Source organism: Solanum stenotomum, chromosome 1, assembly GCF_019186545.1.
Source record: "Solanum stenotomum isolate F172 chromosome 1, ASM1918654v1, whole genome shotgun sequence".
NCBI lineage: Eukaryota > Viridiplantae > Streptophyta > Magnoliopsida > Solanales > Solanaceae > Solanum > Solanum stenotomum.
The window spans coordinates 37,540,239-37,558,045 of NC_064282.1; the positions used below are offsets into that span (position 1 = coordinate 37,540,239).

A 17,807-nucleotide genomic window follows, 5' to 3' on the forward strand; every position below is an offset into this window, starting at 1 on the left:
TTGTGGGATTAGGAGTAAAGCATTCTGAGGTTGGTGTATCTCGTTTAGCGTGGAAAAGCATTGGGAACCTCAATTTTTTTCTTCGGAGTCGTTTCTTTTTTCGTCCCCCCCCCCCGACATAGCGCTTCGTTTCCAGTTCTTCCAAAGAATCAACTTACGTCTCCCTTCTTCATTGATTTGGGGGAAAGGGATCCGTCTACCAGTTGGGAAGCTAGACATCAAGTAAGTGGTTTTGATGAGGGTAACTAAGCTGACACGCTGGAGTTGGCTGCTGGCACAACAGGGTGGTGCCTTACCGCACCACATGCAGACGCACGGTAGCGTTCATGATGGTGCTTCAAGATTCCAATGTACTGCGTCCAAGATCAGAACGAGCTTGCCGACGGACCACTGTCGTCCCATTCTTGAGTGAGCTAGAGTGCAACCATCTTATCCACTGAACTAGATAGAAGCTATCGCTTCGGGTCGAAGCACTAAAAGAAAAGGACCGGGAAACGCAGTGGCATAGGAACCACGAGACCCCCTACTAGTAAAGGGAAAATAGAAGTGCACTCCTGCGCACCAGCGGAAAAGGCCTTTTCCCTTTTTAATAATAATAAATAAGGTAAGCTTTATAGCTCCAACCTAGTGAAGGGGCTTTGATGCCCTTTGTATAGGTTGGGTTGCTGGATACAGGATCCTCGTAGTAGGCTGGACCAAGATCCAGCCGAGAGAAGGCAATCTTTAGAAACAACTGGTTTGGAAAGCAAGAGAACGCTTCGTGTTTTCTTATCTTCTTCCTACCCTAGGAGTAGCACAAAAAAAGGGATTAGCATTATTGACCCAACGATAAAGCACTAACACCTTCCTCGTTGGGGCTCCGCGCCCTAGTAAAAGGCTGACGCGATGAGAAACCGACCACTAGTTACAAAGCTCCAATAAGGTATCGAGAGGGCTATCACAGTCAGGTGCGAATTTCTTACCCGAATTTGGAAACTACCCCTATTCCTATTTAGGGAGTTGAGGAGAAAAATGGCTTGATGAACCATTCGCCATGCACCGGCCACATTCACTTGCTTATCGTAGAGGCTGTAAGTACACAGTGCCCCACAAGTAGGCTGCTTTTTCCGGAACGTAGTCCGAGATAACCGTAATCGTGTATATATAGAAATATATCTTCGACGCTGTCATTTTGAAATGTTCGCTTCAACCACTCGTTCACCTCCCAAAGATCAAAGTTGGCTTGATGAGCGCAGATGAGGAAGTGGGAGCAAGAAAACCAATAATCTCTTTCTTGTCCTTCTACTTAAGGGCAGTTGGCCCTATGTGTAAAACCTTGCCGCGGGAGAGTCTTTCTCCAATGAGAATAAAGAAAGTTTTTGGGCAAGACAAGAAAGGAACTCGCCCTTTGACACTAAGGGATAAGAGTTGATTGATGACGATGACTTGGTGAAGGGAATCTATGAGAGAAGGTTCTCGAACCGGGTTACGACCAACGCGAGATGTTGTAGGTCGTAGCCTGTAGGAAAAATAAAAATAGAAAAAGAGAGAAAAAAATATAATTTATTATGGATAAGAATATTATTATGATCATAATATTATTAATTTGTTTGTGATATATTAATTATTTATATCGTACTTAAAATTTTAATGTAATTGATTAAATCTTAACTGTAAATTTTTCCTTATGCCATGTGTCTTCAATCCAAGTAATAACTTGGGAAAAATCATATATCATATATATATATATATATATATAAAAGAAAACCTTAGGCCCGCCTATGTGGCGCCACCACAAATAAGAATTCCTTGTTAAATTATTTATTTCCAAAACTAGCATTCCTCTTTCATGAAGAGTTGTGACTTTTATGGAAAATGGTGACTTTTATGAAAAGTTGCGACTTTAATGAAGAGTTGTGACTTTTATGAAAAGTTGTGAGTTTTATGAAGAGTTGCGACTTTTATGAAAAGTTGTGACTTTTATGAAAGGTTGTGACCTTTCTGAAGGGTTGCAATTTTTCCAAATAGTTGTAACATTTCTGATAAGGCATAATAAACATTTGTTTACACAATCCTTTGTTGTCTATAAATAGAAGGATTTCCTCTCATTTAAAAACAATGAAAATTCTGAACCTCTTCTTCTTCACAATTAAATATTTGTGTACTTTGCTCCTGTTGAGTGACTCACTTACACCATTGCTTATGTTACAAATCCTGATATGTGTTTTTTCAATCATTAATTTATGCTTATGTTATTAAAGATAAATGATTAGATGTAATAATTTTCATATGCCTTTACATTATTAATGTTTGTTACTACGTAATCTTGTATGTAAGATAATATAGTGTTTTAGTTTTAATGTGTGATAAATTTTAAGTATTATTTTATAAATTCCGTAGTAATTTTACTAGTAATTTGATAAAAAAAAACACATTAAAACAGTTGTCAAAATTGCTAAGCAAATAGTCCATTATTATAAATCAATAACTTTTTTCATTTCGAATTATGAATTTCAATTCGGTTTTCAACCCGTTGACAAGGGCTGTTTTCTTTAGGTCAGTCAAATATACTATACATTACTACCGAAGCGGGAGTTTGGAAACAGAAAACACAAAATCATGGCAGGAGAAACCCTAGACGATCGTATGAGTGAGTTGCCGGAGTCACTTGTGCTTCAAATTCTGTCCCTTTTGCCGACGGATGAAGCATTCACAACATGTATTCTATCTAAAAGGTGGCAGTATCTCTGGACTTCACTTAATTCCTTCATTTTCTCTCCTAAGCGCTATTGGGAAAGAAGCAAAGGATTCCGATCATTTGTTGACTACGTATTGTCTCATTCCACTGCTTCCAAATTTGACAAGTTTGAGCTTCACTGCAGTAGCCCTGTATAAGCACAAGTCTCAAATCAGTCGATGGCTTACTTTTGCTGTTAAAAAAATATGCAACATGTTGTAATCTATTCTCATCCTCCTTACATAATGCCTCAAACTTTCTTCACTTGTTCGTCTTTGATAACATTACATATTGCGAAATGTTAATTGATTTCTGATATTGTTATAGCCTGTAAGTCTGTAAAGACTACAAAATTGGAGGATATGGTGGTACTGGATGCCGAATTTAATAACTTACTCTCAGGCTGTCCTGCGTTAGAAACTATATTATTTAATAGTGTTGGGTGGTTTTCGTCGCCTAGAAATTAATTCGTTAAAGGTAAAAACCCTGAAATTGGGAGGTTATTGGGTGGATGATGGTGGCCACTCATTTGAAATTTGTGCCCCGTATCTGCAGCATTTAGAGTTGTCGCATGATTTTCATGATTTCAAGTATAGTCTTGTTGATGTATCCTCTGTAGTTAATGCTAAGATAACTTTCGACATTACATGTATTAAAGATTTTGAGGATGATTATCTAGATTCTGATGAAGAGGATGAAGACAGTTGCAGGGACTATCATGAAGGTTTTAAGACCCTCGTCCAAGATTACCTTCAAAAGCTAGGTTATGCAACCGAGTTAACATTTGGAACTTTTTTCAGTCAGGTTGGTGATGTTTGTCGTTAGTGCCCTGCATTGCCAAACAGGGATACGTTTGCTTAATTGTACATAACTTGGTGTCAAGTTATTAAAATTACATGATCTTTCTCAAAATAAACTACAGTCCTTGTTTTCTCGGATTGAATTTTAGGAGACAGTTTCAGTATGTAAAATGCATAAATTTCACCAACCGAAACTAGAACTTTTGTTAGATTTGTTACAACACTATCTCTTTGTTGTGAAGTGCTTTCTTTATTGCTTTCTCCATTGTTTAATAGTTTCATTGAATTTACTGCACCAGGTCCTATGCATATTGCAGTTCAAAGAGGTGCCAATTCCAGAATTGGAATGCAAATATCTAGTGATAGAGTTGCATTTGGAAAAGTTTAGTTTGTATGGGGCAACTGGCCTTTTGCGAGCCTCGCGTCTTGTGGAGACACTCAACATATCAATAGAAAATCAGCCTGTGACTTTCTGGAACTTTTTCTTTTCTTTTTACATCTTTTCATTTAATGAAGTTTTAACATCTCTGTCCCCATTCCCCACAAGTTGTTTTTTAATGAGAACTCAAATATATCCTAAATTATCACTAAGAAGCTCCGCTTTTGTAATTGTGAAGCTACACTTTACTGCTTTCTTTGTGGTAATTGGGCTCTGAAATGAAAGGGGTTGTTGCACTATCACACTATGCCACAAATATTTATGATACGCATGTCCATCATAATATTTTCCAAGCACCACTAATATCTGTTGATTTTGAAATTTTTCTGTACCAGACATACTGTGAAATCATTTTTGTCACATTAGTTCAGTTTTCATTAGGCTGACTTGTATTTAGTCCTGATTATATTCTTCGTCTCCAGTTTGATGATTCCAAGTGCTATTTTGAGAGAAAATATTTGGTCAAAGGTGATAGTATTGGTTTGCATAGATATATTTCAAGCTTTGTGTTTTCCAACCTAAAAAATGTTAAGATTGTCATCTTCTCTGGGGTGTGCATGAAGGAGCATGCAAAGAAGCTTTTCAAAGTTTCAAACTTTTTGCTAAAGAATACAATGATTTTGGAGAAGTTCGTTATCGTATCAAATAGACAAAGGTGTGAGATATGTGGAATCAAGTGTATGCCTCGATTTTATCGCGATTGGTTAATAAATTGGGATCCTCTGCTGATTCTGTGATTATCTTCCAACAGTGAGCTTTCTATAACTAGCCTACAAGTATTTCTGTCTCAGGATACATGAGTTTTCCCTTGTGTTAAGTTTTTGATCAACTTCATGCAATCCCGAACCTTAAACTTCTCATGTTATAAATTATTATTCTTTTGAAACTTACTGTTATGGTATATCAAATGGTATAGTAGCTTGGTTTCTCATGAATTTTTTGTTTGTTGCATTTCAAATGTTTTGCTTGTGCATTGCTAGTTTCTTTTAAGATGTAACACTTTGTTTTCCTGAATACATTATGATGAGTAAATCTACAAACCACATTTTTATGATAATTTCCCTCATTATATGTTGTCTTTTGCTTCCTTGCTTTGGCAATTGCATCAAACCTGATTGCGAAATGGTTCCCTCTTTGGCTCTTTACTTGGAAGAAAGAAGTTTGCATTGTTTGTTTATCGCAAATAATTTTAACAGTCTGTAATTGAGGCTTACAGTGCTGTTGAATCTTTTTAGATGAAGTTTAGGTTTTATCCTTCCGTTAATGCGTTGGCTAGAAAATTCAGAGCAAGTCATTTCCATCACCACCAGACAGTTCCCCCCACCCCCCTTGAAATCTCATTTTTTTCCTGCTGATTGAGGTTATAACTTTATCATTTGTTAGTCACTTGGCATACGACTTGCTGACTTGGAAGTTTTTGGATTTACATTCCTGCTATCACAACCTTTCTTATCTCTCTCTCTTTTTCTTCATTACCAACGGATGGAAGTTCTATTGTGTTGTCCTCTAAATCCCGTCTTTTGTTTGACCTACTTTGTTGACAAAATTGATATACTATGGTCAATATAGTGAATCTTGTTTTTCGTTAGTGACAACTGATGATCCTTATGACAATAATCCAGGTTTCTTTCAAAACATTGTTTATGTGATCTGTTCTTTGAGCATCACCAACTAGAAAAGCTACCTCAGGGAAAAAAGAAGAAGGAATTGGCTTAGTTTTGTTGTTAAAATAAAGTGGAATGTTTTCTTTTTTAATGACCATGGTGTCCGGGTCAGGTTCCATGCATCTCGACTAATTCCACGGGATACCTGTCACCTCTCACCAGCAATAGGTACCAGGTAAATCTGACCACCAAGGCTAGGACAAATGGAAAGAATCACCTAGTATTTTTGTATAGAACATGTTATTGTCTATCCTGATCCTCTTTGTGTATTTCCTGAATCTTTCTTCACCTGTTCGAAGTTGAGAACATTACATGTAGTAGAAAGTTCCTTGGTTTCTAACATTGCAAAGCGTGGAAGTCTCTGAAGAGCATAACTTTGGAGAATATGACTGGGGATGCTGAAATTGTGAACTTACTGTCAGGCTGTCCTGTTTTGGAAACTATTTTGTTTCACAAGGTTGGGGGTTTTCATTGCCTGGAAATTAATTCTTTAAAAGTAAAAGGCCTGAAATTGGAAGGTTACTGGATGGAGGATGATGGAAGTGAAAATGATAGTCCCTTTGAAATATTTGCCCCGAATCTTCATTATTTGGAGCTTTCACATGATTTTCATGATTTCAATTGTAGGCATGTAGATGTATTCTCTGTGGTTAATGCTAAGGATAAATCTGATCAAGATTTTGATTATGATGAGGAAGACAGTTATGGTGAGGATCATCAATATTCTGATGATGAGGAAGAAAGTTGCAGTGATTATTTTCAAGATTTTGATGATGATCACGACAGTTACAGTGATTGTTATGAAGATTCTAATGATATGGAGGAGGATAATCCTGATGAAGATTCTGATGATATGGAGGAAGACTAGTAGTGATTATCATCAAGGTTTTATATATTCGTCTAAGATTACCTTCAAAAGCTGATTCGTGCAACCGAGTTTACATTCAGAACTTTGTTAACTCGGGTTTATGATGTTTGTCCTTAGTACCCTGCATAGCCAAACAGGAATGCTTTTGCTTAGTTGTACTTGCACATAACTTGGTGCTGTCAAGTTATTAAAATTGCATGTCGCAGACAGTTTCAGAATATTAACATTATCAGATAAAAGTCATTTTCAATCACTAGAATGTTCTTGCTCCCTCGTAAATCTTATTTAAGTCACTTGGTATACAGCTTGGAAGTCTCTGGATTTACATTCCTATCATTACAGCCTTGCTTATATTTCTCTCTTTTTCTTCAGTACCAATGAAATGTTAGTTTTCTTGTATTACCTCTCAAATCTTGGTGAAAAAGTTGAATACAATAACCAATCTAGTAGAGAAAAAAATTGAGAGGAGTCGGATAAAAAAAAAAGCTACAACAAATACAAAAAACTATTAGATTTTTTTTATAAAAATAATTAGGTCTTGAAGAAGTATATTCTTTTTGGCTTGTATAAATTATGGGGGGAAATCTAGTTGAGATGGAGATTTTATTTCATCCAATGAGGAGAATGACACATAATAAATATTTTTTAAAAAAAACAAAATAAAGATAGGGTTGTTTGTTTCAAGTGAGCTAAAATGTGAATGAAAGGGTATTTTTAGACCAATAAGATGAGTAGAAGGGTATATTTAGACCAAAAGATGGATGAAGGATAATTTTAGACCTTTTCCTATAGTTTAAGGATATTTTGGACCTTTTTCAGAATAAAATATATTATTTAGGTAAAGAATCCTACTAATAACATATATTTACCATGTTACATAATTTTTCCTAATCAGTAGTATCGTATCATCTAGGGGTGTTCACGGGTTGGTTTGGATCAGTTATTGGTGAAAACCAAAACCAAATCAACTTAATCAGTTTTAAAATTATCAAAACCAAATCAAATCAAATATAATATACATTTATCGGTTTCAGTTTGGTTTGGTTCGGTTATTCGGTTATTAACCATACACAAAAATAAAAGAAACAATTCATTCAAAATATNATACAATAACCAATCTAGTAGAGAAAAAAATTGAGAGGAGTCGAATAAAAAAAAAGCTACAACAAATACAAAAAACTATTAGATTTTTTTTATTAAAAAAATAAAAATAATTAGGTCTTGAAGAAGTATATTCTTTTTGGCTTGGATAAATTATGGGGAAAATCTAGTTGAGATGGAGATTTTATTTCATCCAATGAGGAGAATGACACATAATAAATATTTTAAAAAAAAAACAAAATAAAGATAGGGTTGTTAGTTTCAAGTGTGCTAAAATGTGAATGGAAGGATATTTTTAGACCAATAAGATGAGTAGTAGGGTATATTTAGACCAAAAGATGGATGGAGGATAATTTTAGACCTCTTCCTATAGTTCAAGGATATTTTGGACCTTTTTCAGAATAAAATATATTATTTAGGTAAAGAATCCTACTAATAACATATATTTACCATGTTACATAATTTTTCCTAATCAGTAGTATCGTATCATCTAGGGGTGTTCACAGGTTGGTTTGGATCAGTTATTGGTGAAAACCAAAACAAACCAACTTAATCAGTTTTAAAATTATCAAAACCAAACCAAATCAAATATAACATACATTTATCGGTTTGGTGGTTATCGGTTTCAGTTTGGTTTGGTTCGGTTATTTGGTTATTAACCATACACAAAAATAAAAGAAACAATTCATTCAAAATGTGAAAAAAGTGACAACAATCCATTCAAAACGAAAAATAGTTAGAATGACTTAAATTACTGAACTTTCGATCACTAAATTTACTATCAATAAAGCTTTAAAATTCCCTATATTGGCCTAGAAGGAAGAGAAAATAACATTTTCAGTCTCACAAAGAATTGTCATAGACACTCATATACATGAAATCAATAAGATAAATGTTTCATCTTGGGCATTTTTGCTTTCAATAAGTAAATTATAAAGACATTGAAAATATGTATAAAATCTTTAAAATTGTTTATAAAAACAATATATTAAGTATGTATATTAATAAAATATATGTATATAATTCATCGGTTCGATTCGGTTATTTCTTTGGTTTTTTCGAATAAAATCATAACCAAACTAAATACTATCGATTTTCAAAAATCTAAAACCAAACAAATCAATTTTATTTTATCAGTTTGGATCGATTTATATCTAAATCGTGAACACTCATAGTATCATCTTTTGCGAGTTTTTATGTTTATGACTAATTGTTCTAAAATAACATTCAACGACCCCTTAATGATTGACAATGCTTCGGGGACCATCACAGGGGTTGGCGGCTGCTGTAAGAGGGTCATTTGCTAATTTTAGATGATTTTAGTTTTTGCACCTCAAATATGTATTCTATAATTTTTGTCCTTCAGCATTTTAAGTAACAAAAAAAGTAATTTTAATTATCCAACATCAAATTAATAAATATATTTTTCTTGAAATTTTTCTTATATTATAATAATATAACACAAGTTATTCCTTTTCATTCCTACAAAACTTATGCAGATTGAGGTAAAAGTTCAATTCATAACCCATAAGCTATGTCATAAAAAAGACATAACTTAATTCCTACAAAATTTATGTCGAGCGAGGCAAAAGTTCAATTTCAGAATCCAAAAATTATATTGGAAGAGGCATAACTTAATTCCTACAAATCAAGGCAAAAGCTTAGTTCAAAACCCTTAAGTGATGTCGTAGAATACATGACTTAATTCCTACAGAACATTTGTAGAGTAAGGCAAAAGTTCAGTTTCGAACACCACAAGTTAAGTTGTGCCATAAGATACATAACTTAATTCCTACAAAACTCATGTCGAATGAGACAAAAAGTTCAATTACAGAACCTACAAGTAATGTTGTAAGAGGGATAACCTAATAACTACAATACTTAGAGAAAAGGCTTAAAATAGTCCATTACCTCTGAGTTTAGACTCAAAATAGTCCTATTTCTTTTTAGTGGAGCATAAATAATCCTTATTCTTTAATAAAGTGGTGTATTTTCAATCTCCATTCTAGCCACTGTCAGTTTTTTAACAGAGCAACAGGTTATGCATGTGCTACTCATATCTTTCCCTCCAAACTTAAAACTCTTGCTATTGCAATGTCGTTTGGGCTTCTCCTTTTGAAACATTAGAAGATAAATATGTCAACTAATTATGGTATCCTCCATGACATTCTGAAGTTGTCCTCTGTCCATGACATAGCTGCAATCCCTTTGGACAAATGAGAGAATTGTGTTCAAAACTTCCCCAAACCCCTTCTAAAGTCCTGTTGAGCTCTCGAGGCTCCGATCCCTCCAGCCTATTATATTCCAAGTTGAGACTTCTCCATGAAAATCCGAGCCTTGACCAATATTCTAATGGAATCTCACCCGAAAACAGGTTATGTCCAAGGTTTATTTCTGTTAAGTTTGGGTAAGTAACCAAAGTTCACAGGCAAATGACCATGTAGACTATTGGCATTTTATTCTTTATCAGAGAATTCCACCACCTCAAACACTGTGAAACGTTTAGGTGACTTAATTCAGGTAACATGGATATCCCTTTGTTTATTCCTCCGGAAAATTTTCACTAAGGTCTAATGTTCTTAGATGTCTAAGTTTATGCACTAGGGTAATGTGTCCTAATAGCAAGTTGTGGCCTAGTGATAGTGCCTTGATCTTCAATGAAAATTGTGGTAAATTCCCATAAATTTGGTTATTTGAAATATCAAATGAAGAGAGTTGCCATAAACCATTAAGTTGAGAGAATGATCTGTAAATTAAGGTTATTATGAAATTTTGGGAAAAGGAATGGTGGAAGAGAATGACCTGGTTTGTTTATAAAGAGAGAAAAAACTACACTAGGTAAAGAAATGGGGGAAGAGAATGATATTTGAGGAGTTAGTTTGCTCGGGAGAAGAAGTCACGTGCACAACCTACTGCTCTGTTAAAAAAACTCACGGTGGTTATGATAGAGACTAAAAATGCACTGCTTTATTAAAGAATCAGGATTATTAATACTCCACTAAAAAGAAATGGGACTATTTTGAGTCAAAACTCAAAGATAATGGACTATTTTAAGCCTTTTCTCACTACTCATGTCAAATGAAGCAAAAACTCTCTAAACTTATGCCGAATGAATTAGATACTACACAACTTAGGTCCGATAACTCAATTCCTACAACACTTAGTCGGACAAAGCAAAAGTTCGCTAAACTTATACTGAGCAAAATTAGTTCATAGATAAAGTACTTTGGTCCACAAATATCATTAAATGAGCAATAGTATTAAAATAAAGAACGTCTTTGAGGATGAAAATTAAAGACCGCTGCGAAATAGGAGCCAAGAATTAGACACATTGACTACCTGGAATAGAACAAATATTGTATACAATAGACGGAACTAATTCGACATGAAAGACCATACCATGAATAACGTAATCTTGTTGGAGTTTGCACTGTGATCATCACCACCAAAAGAGAACACAATCACTTGCCATGCAACTGGTAGAACAGTACAACCAACATGCAACTCCTCTTAGATTACAGTAAAATGAGTTATAGTATGCACTGACGTTACACTAACCCCAAAAGAAGAAGAAAAAAAAAGAAACAGGTTTGTAAATAATTAAAATAATACATCTCAGTGACAGTTTCAAACTCAAAGTTTGAGGTAGACAGTTTTAGGTTCCACAAGCACATAACTAAGGCAGGCTGTAATTGACCAAGTGAGTGCAGAGATAGAACTCAGTAACTTGCAGTTGTATTTTATACATCACTTTATCAGGGTAAAAAATTCAAGCACCCTTGTTGCTATTCCATGGCTTGAGCACGCCAACAACTATGACTGCAACGATTATCAGAAGGATGATGATGGCAATGCACATCCATTTTCTTGAATTCCTTTGTAAACTCTTTGCCTTTTGTAGAGCAGTACTCCCTGATTGCACATGGTCAACTGCAGCTGAAACCTGAAAATTGGATTGTCAAGCAATGATGAAAGAAAATAGGAAAAAAACTCAAATATGCCATCGAACTTTGAGAAAGCCTCATTGATGTCCTCCATTAATAATTGGAGTCAATCATGACACTGCCGTCACAAAAAGGGCCTGTTTGTGCCATTATTTTTTAACTGTCAGGTTTTGTGGTTTTGCAAAACCATTGTTTCCACATTGCCTCTTATTAGAGGTCCACATCACTAAATTAAACTGGTAAACAAAAATTCAAATATGACGTCCAACTTTGAAAAAAGGTTCATTTATGTCATTCGTTAATAGTTGGGTTCAACCATGCCACTGCAGTTAAATTCAGAATTAAAATCCAATTCATTAACACCATACCCGACTAATATTCGGCATAAAATACACACATTTAATCATTGTAAAGGTCTCATATGTTTTCTTTTGTCTTCACTTGATCATTATTATTATTGTTATGTGCTTCTTACGTGTGTTTCTTTGGATAAGAGATTTGTCAGAGCTAATATGCATATTTGGAGCAAATATAGATTTATTATAGACCTTTAACGTCTAAATATAAGTCCATTGGAATGATCGAGATCGCATCCGAGAGTCATTGAGCTAAAGGTCATTGAAAAATGAAGAAAAAGTTGAAGAACACAACAATTGGCTGTGCGCGGAGCGGCCACGCAACCAAGCCCGCTCCGCACTAGTTGAAAAGGAACATTGAATAGCAAACAAATGCAATTCCTGAACTTTGGCCGTGCACTGATCGACCACTCTACCAGGCCCGCTCTGCTAGTAGAAACGGACATTGAAGAGCAAACAAATGTAGCTCCTGAACATTGGCCGTGTGCGGAGCGGCAACGCTATCTGGCCCACAAAGCGTACGACAAAAATGTGACGGGGTCTAATTATTTTGGCCGAAGGTCGTCCACAGATTAAATATGTGCAGTATAAATAGTGTATTAACTCGATATTCAAGGTGTTACGCAGCTTTTGAGAGGCAAGAAGGAGAATAGCTGATAACTTGGAATTCAACATAGAGTTTCATTCTCTTCTACTCTTTTACTAGTTCGTTATGTCAATCTATGCTATGTTCTTAAACTCTACTATGAGTAGCTAGATTATTTTCCAGGATGATTGATAGAACCCATTATTGGATGAACTAGTGATCTCGTTTTACTATAATCAAGTCGTTTTACTTTATCTCTATTTATTCGACTATATTTTATTGTAGCCAATTGAAGGGCCCTCAATAAATAGTGTTGTGGTATTTTATTTTCTAGAGAGAGACTGTGAGATTAGGTTTTTAAGTTGAACATCACTTTGAGTTATTAAGAGATTTATGACCGAGATTTAAAAATGGAAGTTAGAGATAACAACTTTGGTGCGATCTATCTGAATAGAGTAATCGGTTAGCTAGAGTTCATTCGAGAGAATAGCTCTAGGAAATCACTATTATATGCTGAGAAACAATTATAGCGACTAAAGGTTCATGGTCGATAGAGAATAACTCGACAAGATTATAATGTGCATATTCTAAGTTATTCCGACCTTAGTTGTGCGGACTCTCACTTTTGATGCTGCGCCCGTCTCGGATTCTCCAAAAATACACTACTTTTGGCGAATCTGACACACCTGTTGGCATTTTTGAAGAGTCCGAGCAAACATAGATTCCGACAGTCAGTGAAATCATCAACCTAGCTTTCCTCTAAAAGAAAATCATACATTACTTACGTGTTTAATTATTTATATTTGTCTTAGTTCTTATTTAAATTAATAATGAAAAGAATCAAAATATTAAACCTTGAGAAATTGATTACTAAATTATTCTTAGCGATACAAAAGAAAGCTTTGATAGGTCTTTGTGGGATCGACTCCGGTCACAAAGAAATCTAGATTATATTTGCAACGACCGCTTATCCTCTATAGGGCAAGTTTTGGGGGTGATCACCCACCCACCCTAACCCATTTTCCTGTTCTTTCTCCTCCAAACCCCCTTTTTAATGTTTGACTCCCTTACAAAAGCTTCAAAAATCCAATGCTTACAAGCCCTAATCTTTCAATTTCTTAACACAGCTCCATCACTCTTCTCTCACTATTCCAAAATAGAATCCCATTTTTCTTGATTACATCACTTCTTCATTAGCTAACTTAAGTTTTTTTTTCTTGTTTATTTTCTTACTGTTTGATGTTCCATAGAGATTTTATGGGGTTCTAATTGCAATTACACTCGTGGGTTCGATCTTGAACTCCATAATTTCACTTGGGTAGTAGTAAAGTTAGTTTCTTTCTTTTTTGCTTCTTATTCCCCTACCATTTCTAGCATAATTCAGTGTCAATTTCTTGTTTGCTTAGTATTATATTATATAATTAATATTTTTTTTTTTGGAATCAGTAACTTTGTATCATTTCAAGGATCAAAACAGTACTTGGGTAGTACTGAAACCATATTTACAATAGAGCTCTAGTGTCTTTCCTTTCTAGCTATAGAGAATCTAGAACATCTATGATAGACACAGTATCATTAGAATAAATTTGATTACACCAAAAACATAGCAGTAAGATGAAGTTCAACTTGATCTTCTGCACATCATTCTCTAAGCTCTCAAANAAAGTTTGTTTTCTTTGGATCACTAGGTTGCCAGCCTCACTCCTGCTCCAATCCTTCAGTTTATGTTTGAGTGCCTTCAATTTACATGATAGCATAAAGTCATGCCTGCCTTTAAAACTGAAGGAATTCCACCACTCTTTGATCCTGTCATTGAAGCCTGCAGTCCCAAGCCACCAGTTTTCAAATTTAAAATAATTCTTCTTTTTTATAATTAATATTTTGAACCCAGTTTTTCTTCTACTATGTATAATGATGAATTCATCTAGCAGTTTCTTGCCAATTGTCGATCTAAGGGTCTGAGGGAGAAATAAAAGGGAAATGGGTTAGGGTAAGTCGTGTATGGTGATAATGGATCAGGTTTTAAATTCAAATTTCATTAAATTAGGTTGATTTAATTTTGGCACATGGACTTTTAATAAGAGGGCAGATTAAAAAAAAAACGATTTTGTAAAACCATCAAACCTGACTGTTAAAAAGTAGGACGAATGGGCTCATTTTATAACGATGGTGGCATGGTCGAACCCAAAGTTATTAACGAATGGTGTAGATGAATCTTTTTTCTCAAAGTTAAATTACATATTTGAACTTCTTTTGACCAGTTAAATTTTGGTGACGTGGACCTCTAATAAGAGCCCACATGGAAAAAATAGTTGTACAGAACCATCAAATATGACCGTTAAAAAATAATAGCACGAATGGACCCTTTTTGTAATAGTAACGGCATGATTGAGCCCAACAATTAACGGGGTGACATAAATGAGTTTTCTCAAAGCTTGATCGCATATTTGAGCCTTCTAACAAGAAAATATAAACACAGAATATTTCCCAACAAAAATAAAGATAAAAAAAGAGTAGGTATGACGGTCGGATTCATACAAATATAATGAATTTCAATTGGATTGTCAAGCAATGGGAAAATAAAATATAAAGATGGAGAATATTTAAATATGCATAAGAGGTAAGAGGAAAGAAAAGGTATCAGGCAAGGGGTAGGTAATAAATTTCAATTGGCATGTCAAACAATGAGGAAATGAAACATAACGACAGAGACAATAAAAAATGCAGGACAACAAAGAAACAAGAAAGTACCCATATCAGCATAGGGGTCACACAAAGATAATGAAATTACCTGTGATTCTATATTATCAAGCATGTCCCCTTGAGCATCAACTAACACTGCCATGTCCAAGAATATCTGCATAGAAGATAGTAATCAATTTTAAACCGGATATCACTGCCTGTTTTTCTTCTTCTTTTTTCAGGAACTAATTCCATAATGGCATCCTCACTTCCCACAATGTCTGTCACCTTCCATCGGAAAAAGGAGAATAAATTTATAAACTCCATCATTTCTGTGATTTTATTTCATCGGGTGTATGTTTAAACCAACTGACATTATCTTGAGCATAGATATCTCGGAAACATACGCTCGGAGTGAGAGAGACAATATGATCAGCACTCAGCACTCAGCACTCTGTGCTCATGTTTAGTCCATATTAGAAGATATAAAATACATATATATAATTATAGAGAGAGACACACACTCCTTTATTTACTTAATTATATCTTCGACATGCCCGTGTTATATATATATAATCACACACTTCTATTTACTTAATCATATCTTCAGCATGCGCCCTTCACCTACAGGTTGATTCTTTTTTATGAGTTGAACTTGAGGAAATTCCTAAAAATAATGGGTTGCGGTGAGCCTTAACCTAGGACCTCCATCTATTCTGAAACCATGTTGAATTGTGTGACATCTCATTCGATAATTTACGTTATTTTAGATGGAATATTTTTATTTATTTAATTATATATTCAACAGAACAGAACAAGAATATAATCCAATTTTTCTTCTATTTTTTCTGCATTCCTTTTCCCCTCTCTCCCCACTTAGTTGACAATTAGGAATCTGTGAGTAATTTTTGCTGTTATGTTGCCCCTCATCATAGGGATACGTGTTATACCTGTTGCAACTCAAGAAGTTTCCTCTCTAGCTCTCTGACTGCATCATGGCGCTCTTGAATTTCCGCTAGCGTATCCATTATCTGCAAAAAAGTAACATAGAGAACCAGTGATGATGGAACTAATTACTATAATTCAATAGGCACATTAGTGCCGTGGTTAGTGAAACTAATATAACAGAGCCAGAGGGAAAAGGCAAAAGTTTGCATAAATTTATGCAGAAGAAAAATGAGGAGGGAAAACGAAATAAAACATCCAGCAAGATCGAGTAACTGCTTACAGTAACTATTGACTGTGAAAGATTGGTGACCAAAATGTGATTTATTACCAAAATAATGCTATATTTTGAAATATCATCAATGACCAACCAAATAACTCCCTCTCACTGATATCTGCCCCATGTAGTTCGAATTAATTGCCTAACTCTCAACATCTTTTGCCCAGCAACAGTTTAACATATATGTAGGAGAAAACATTGTGCGAGTATGACGTGTTACATTACTGTTTTTAATAAGTAATTTGCTGTTATACTACTTCAAGCACATGGCACTGGGCCTGAGATTTAAAGAGACCTTTATCAGCTAGGAAATCATCCGGCTTAGAAATTTTGTGAAAGGATTGAGAGTAAAAGTTGCTACAACAATTTGGAAATCCATTCCTTGGTTTCTTATTCTACCGAGTCAAATCATGCATTCTATCTTTTAGCCTTTTTGGATGAGTGTCTTACTTTATGATAGTTCCATCAGATGAGAATGAACCATTTTCTTCTCTTTTGTTTTCACAGGGAGAGATGAAGGAATCGAATTCGAGAGACCCAAAGTATAAATGGAATAGAGAACATAAGGCACCAGCGGTGTGAGAGTTATAAGTAAGGATATGATGGTAAGGAAATGATTTATATGAATACATGATTGGTACGAAAATACTACGGCTGCTTAACTTAGCGGCAAGAGGCTTCCGTTGGGACGCTATTGATTCCGTTTACAACCAAACAATATTATTCCTTAGTCCTATCTACTGATCAGCACAACCTTTTTCCTTCTCGCTAAACCTGTGCAAAGATGGGCTATCCTTGTATCAATAAACTGCTGACATGGTAATAATTGGTGGGAGGGGACAGAGAGAATATCAAGTCCCTCAAGGTATTATTCATGAAAACCCTACTTAAATATCCAATTATAGTAAAAGAACAGAATTCAAACAGCACTAGATGGTCCTGTTGACCATGTGAGAAATATATGGGGAAGATATTATTGAATTGTGTATCTAAATTGTTACATTGAGACCCTATTTATAGACAATACATTGAAATCCTTTTCTAACTAGGATTCCTATTCCTATTCTTCTTCCTATTCTAAGTAGGAGTATATGTACATATTTCTATTCTAACACTCCCCCTCAAGCCCTCAAGCTGGTGCATACAAATCATATGTACCTAGCTTGTTACAGATGTAATTAATACGAGGACTTGTGAGGGACTTGGTGAAGATATCTGCAAGCTGATCATTTGACTTCACAAATTTCGTAACAGTATCTCCTGAGAGTATCTTTTCTCTGACAAAGTGACAGTCAATCTCAATATGCTTAGTCCTTTCATGAAACACTGGATTTGATGCAATATGAATAGCTGCTTGATTGTCACACACAAGTTCCATCTGATCAATTTCGCCAAATTTTAGTTCTCCCAGCAACTGTTTGATCCA

General features: G+C 34.9%; 1 protein-coding gene and 1 pseudogene across 1 annotated transcript in view; one reads left to right on the top strand and one right to left on the bottom strand.

The window, feature by feature from the left end:
• The first annotated feature begins 2,598 nt into the window (after positions 1–2,598).
• LOC125847559 (putative F-box protein At1g49610) lies at positions 2,599–6,487 on the top strand (annotated as a pseudogene).
• A 4,480-nt stretch (positions 6,488–10,967) lies between these two features.
• Positions 10,968–17,807, bottom strand: part of LOC125873504 (syntaxin-132-like) — a 33,447-nt gene continuing 26,607 nt past the window's right edge. The window contains exons 11-13 of the mRNA XM_049554432.1: positions 16,107–16,187; positions 15,266–15,331; positions 10,968–11,531 (exon numbers count right to left, since the gene is read on the bottom strand). Of these exons, the coding sequence (XP_049410389.1) occupies positions 11,358–11,531; positions 15,266–15,331; positions 16,107–16,187 (321 nt within the window). The 3' untranslated portion in view covers positions 10,968–11,357. The remainder of the gene's footprint in view (positions 11,532–15,265; positions 15,332–16,106; positions 16,188–17,807) is intronic.